This window comes from Cariama cristata, unplaced genomic scaffold (assembly GCF_000690535.1).
Source record: "Cariama cristata isolate BGI_N322 unplaced genomic scaffold, ASM69053v1 scaffold20988, whole genome shotgun sequence".
NCBI classification, from domain to species: Eukaryota; Metazoa; Chordata; class Aves; order Cariamiformes; family Cariamidae; genus Cariama; species Cariama cristata.
Genome location: NW_009629678.1, coordinates 62,071 through 67,038, shown reverse-complemented (window position 1 = coordinate 67,038; position 4,968 = coordinate 62,071). Strand labels below are relative to the sequence as shown.

The 4,968-nt window shown below is 52.6% G+C and overlaps 1 protein-coding gene across 1 annotated transcript in view; it reads right to left on the bottom strand.

Moving 5' to 3' along the window:
• Positions 1–3,383: 3,383 nt before the first annotated feature.
• The window catches only part of VPS53 (vacuolar protein sorting 53 homolog (S. cerevisiae)), a gene marked incomplete at its 5' end in the record, with an annotated part of 61,124 nt that continues 59,539 nt past the window's right edge, over positions 3,384–4,968 (bottom strand). Inside the window, 2 exons of the mRNA XM_009705273.1 lie at positions 3,384–3,683; positions 4,064–4,168. Of these exons, the coding sequence (XP_009703575.1) occupies positions 3,513–3,683; positions 4,064–4,168 (276 nt within the window). The remainder of the gene's footprint in view (positions 3,684–4,063; positions 4,169–4,968) is intronic.

The window sequence follows — 4,968 nt, the reverse complement described above, 5'->3', positions numbered from 1 at the left end:
GTAACCGGCCCCAGCAGAGCCGGCGCGCAGAGGAACGCCTTCTGCCAAAGCCTTTTCTGACACAGCCCAAAGACAAATGCTTCAGCTCACTTTCCTAAGCACAGCAGAGCCACGGCCTGATGCTGCTGGTGAAAGAAATAAACACCCGCGTCGCCCGGCACAGGCTGCTCCTGCCCAAGGGCGGAGGGGGCAGGACCAGCAGAGTGGTAGGAGAAAAGCAAATGAGTCATTAATTCTCCAAGCAAAAGAAACTCCTCAAACGTCATGCATCGTGTGGAAAAAAGGCACTGCCTCGTAATTAATTGCAAAGGAAAAATGAGGATCTCTCAGAAATCTCTCCAGCAGTTAAAGTCATCAGAAATGATCCAATTATTTAGGGGCACAAGGTCAGCTGTGCTAAACCGACCCATGACGCGGGGAGCTGCTGCGAGTGCAGAGGATGCTGGTGGAGAGTCGCTTGCTGGAGTGGCAGAAGGTAGAAAAGCCAGAAAAGAGAGAAACTGCAGGAGAGCAATGGATATGGACAGCACGGAGCCCGGGGGCTGGTGCGTTTTGGGTGAGGTCCGTCCTGGCTGCTGCGGTTTGCAGCCTGGCAGTTGTACAAAAAACACCCAGCAAACGAACATCAGTAACCATTTAATTCATTTTAGTGTCACACTCCGACACACAGCCAGAATTACACCTCGGCCAAAAACCATACAAAGTGGCATTTTGTACAGGAAAAAAAAAATAAAATCATCCTTTATTCCCCAGAGATGTAAACCCCGAACAGCTAACATAGGCATACAGACCTGCCAAATCCCCAAGAGCCAGGGGGACAAAACCCTTACACCAGAAGTAGAAAAATGCGGACTCGGTCTCTGAAAGTGGAACTCCAAACACCCAGACCTGTAGCATTCTTCAAAGGCTGAAACTAAATATTCATTTTTCCTTTTATTTCCTCTTATCTACAGAATGAAATGTGGTGAATGAAATGGGGGAAGCCTTCAGGGAAAGACACGCAATGATAACTCAAACATCGTCTTCAGTTATTCATAATTTAGTTAGAGTCTCATCCATAGACAGAGCAAAGAAAAATTAATCTAAAATAAATTATTCATCCCCCCATGGGAATAATGAACCTCTGCAAACCCGTGTTCCCTCCTCCCCAGCTATCGCATTTGATAACGTGTGAACCACCCTGCACATGCACCTTGAGATAATCTTGTCTTTGGGGAACGGCCGTTTGTAATCTCAACGTGCTTTCAAGAACCGTTCCTTCTTTTGTCACCCTACATGAAACCAGGAGAGGAAACAGATGAAGCAAGAGCAGACTTGGGAAGATTTGTAAAACTGGAGCGATGAGAAACCGCCGTCCCTCCCCACCAGTGTCGTTACCCCTGCTCTGCCACGGACATCACCACTACGGCTCTCTGCAGCTGAGCACCGCACGCCGCAGCCAGGGCCCAAGCCTGGGGACCCCTAAAAATACATCCTAAAGAGTCGGTGGCAGCGTACCTGTCAGCGCACGCCTTGCTGCAGCGGTGGGTCGGTCTGAGCAGTGTCAGAAAACCTGACGAGTGAGGATTTAATCTTTATTTCATCTTTATTCTTTCTGCTCGAATCCTGTCATCAACTCCTGCCTGTTCAAGCGCAGGCTCACCTGCCGGCTGTGTAAAGGGAGGTCGGGATTTTACCAACCAGGCACCAAATTTGCCCTCCCACAGCCACGGGGCTGAGGAGAGGGAAGGGGAGCAGCCTGCGCCCAAGGGGGGACAGTGCCGAAGCAGCAACAGGCAGTCACAGCGTGAGCCCAGGTCCCGTCTCACTTGGGGATTTCTCATTTCACCTCCTCCCTCCCTGGCCCCAAGGAAGCGCTGGGTTTGGGTGGACGGAGCTCCTTTTTCTGGAGCGTGTCTGATCCCCCCCTCCCAGACGTGCAGCAGCAAGTACTACAATCCCCAGGGAGCACAGCCCCTGACAAACACTGTCCTAAGGCCCAAACTTGACCTGGTGGGGAGCAGGACCTTCCCAGGAAGGCATCTGACAGCATGATTGCTCCTCACCTGCCAAACTGGTGCAGGACTTCTTTCTCCTGCACACGCAAGTGAAGCTTGAGTTAAAATAAAGCAGGCACGACTGGTCGATCTGCCCCTAAGCCCATACCGGATTCAATCATTCATGGTTGGACATATGCCTTCAAAGTCCCCCAAAAAGGGTACAGAGGAGTTTGGGAAGAAATCCAGCGTTGCTAACGATGAGGCGATGTCTCCTTGCACTGAGACTCCTTGGGGAAGCTCACACAACGGGCAGGGCGCAGGCATCCACCAGCCCCAACCGTCCACGCTGGCTTTGGGGCTGGGTGCCAGTAGGAGCTGGACCCCCAGGAAGGGGGGCCGGGGTTATCTGAAATATTTCACCTCTCATTCTCCTCCCCTCTAGCACTGGTGCAAGCTGAAGGTCAGAGAAGGAGAAGGAAGAGGAGGAAAGGAAGGCCCTCGAAGTCTGAGGCTGGTGTAAGCATCCTGTCCTAGGATGAGGCCCCAGCTCCCTGTTAAAGCCAACACTTCCAGCATCTCTCCTTGCAGGGCAGCGAAGGTGCCAAAGGGGCGCAGCCCCGCTCGGGACATGCCGGCTGGCATGAGAACGAGGGGCTGGTGCTGTCTGACACTTGCTCCGTGAACGGCCCTTTGTGGAGAGAGGGCGAGATGCGAATTCCCATCGGGGACAGCGGGTGAGTCCAGCACACACGAGAGAAATAACAAGCAGCTGGAGACGGGCTCCGCAGATGTCTAGTTTGGCCTTTAAGCTGTTACAGCGACCACGGCTGCCGGCTTGTTGGCAGGAGGTTTGCCAAGGTGCAGGAGGCATTAATTCAGCCCTTTCCTCCTGTTCTGGATTTGCCTTGCTGTTTTACTGGTGGTTTATGCAGGCCTGTCCTGGGAGCAGGAGAGAAATCTGCTTTAGCGTTCTCTCCTGGGCATCTCATTCGTTCAGTGGAGCTGCGGATGCCTGGATTCCAGCTGTTAAAGGGTTGGGTTTTTTTGGTGGTGGTGATGGTTTGGGGTTGGTTCCCTCTCCCTGCAATAAATAATGAAACACAGGAACAGCTCTGCAACAGGGAGTGAGCAGCAACACCAAATTCTCAGGCCAAATCCTCAGTGCTGCAGCAGGAGCTCAGCCAGGCTGAAGGCTGGGACACCAAGTGTATCACAGCCAGATATTCTCTGAATCCACCTAAACTGTTTTTGTAGCTGCTGACTTCCAGAAACCTCCATTTTCTCCACCACATGGACCAAGCAATGTCCTGGGTTTCACTCCTGCGAAGCTGACTAAGGGCAAATACCTTGGTCAGATTCTCTCTTGGTCTGAATGGAAATGCAGCACCGCGGCACACGATGGTTAAGAGATCACAGGGCACGGGAGTGATGGGACACAGATTTTTCAGCAGCATACTGTAAATCGTAAGTCTGATGAGCTTTGCTCCCAGTCACTGCAGCTAGTCCTGAGCAACAGAGTTTCCTTCTGCTCACTTAGAGTCTTTTTTTGATGAGTTTCTCCAGTTTCCGTATCCGAGAGGACTCCTGCTCAGGCGTCGGAGCGCTCAGCGAGAGGGAGCCCGTGTTCTCCACTCCGGAGGGGGGAGCCGGGAGGCGCTGGCGGAAGAGGTCCAGCATGCTGCTTTGCTCGCTCCTCTTCAGTCCCTGCGGGAGCCAAGAACAGGGAAGCAAGTCAGTTAGACTTCATTGATCTGGGAGCGGGTGTGCATGAGAAGAGCTGCAGGAGAGCCCAGTTCAAACCTCACCCTTTGGTTCACCCACCAAGAGCTGTAAGTAGACCTCTGGATGATTCCCAGACAACTGAGCTCAGCCCCAGGAGCCAGAGCAGGTATGAGCATGTGAAGTGAACTGAAAAGCTGTTCTTCAGTAGCAACTCTACACGCTTTCAGACTACAGAGGATACACTTGCCTTAGAGTGCTTTTCCCACTCCCAAACCCCTCTATATTTCTACTGAAAAAAAATCACCAACGATCTCAATACAGTGCTAGCGGACGAGCAGAAACTCTGTTGGACAGGTTCTAACCTTCATGTCTAGGATCTTCTGGAAAGTGTCGGTGCTGCAGTCAGCAAGGAGCTTGATGTAATTGTCCACAAACACAACCGGGGGCTCGTGCGGAGCCATAACCACCTGCCGAAACAAGAAAAAAAGAGATCAGACAAACTCTGTGAGTTAAAGCCAGTGACAGCAGGACTGGCTTCTCCTAAAATAAAATGCTTAAGGAACAACAAAGAGGCTGTACATGCTGCTAGTAACTGAGAGGTAAAGGTGAGCGAAAAGAAGTAAAGTAAGGAGCGGGGAGGAGGATGGGGTCTCTTTCCGCACAGCAGTGGTGCTCAGACCCAAGGGGCTGTGTATCACGTTTCAAAGAGCAGCAGGACTTTGTCTGTACGGCTGTGGGCTGGCAGGCACTGGTGTATTGTCAAAGCTCAAGATTTTATCTTGTTGCATGGGGAAGACTAGCTGGGGAGTTGCTTGGGGGAGAAAGGCAGTGCTGGTGCTGGTGGTGACACTTCGAAAGTCCCCAGCAGATCACAGGCAGCCTGGACGCAGTCCAGACCCTCACGTCGGTTGTGTGTTCCTCTCGCTCCCTCCTGCCCGGAGCAGAGCAGAGACAGCGTGTCGCAGGGGAATCTGGCAACACGCTGCAGTCACTCCCTCCGTCCCCAGGACGGCGAGGGCCGGAGCAATCCACTCTGCAGCCCTCCTGCGTCAGACACGCAACCCGAAGGGTGAGCGGTGCCACACGCAGCTGCGCTGTCCTTTGGGTGCAGCTCCTCTCGTACGCTCCTCTGGAGAGACTGGGACGCAGTGTGCGAACCCTCCGCTGACGTCTGCCCTGGAGCTCACCTCCTCTTAGTCCCAGCAATGGCCAAGTCAGAGAAAAAAAATAACTAAAATAGCCTTGAAGCTGGAAAGATGATTACTCA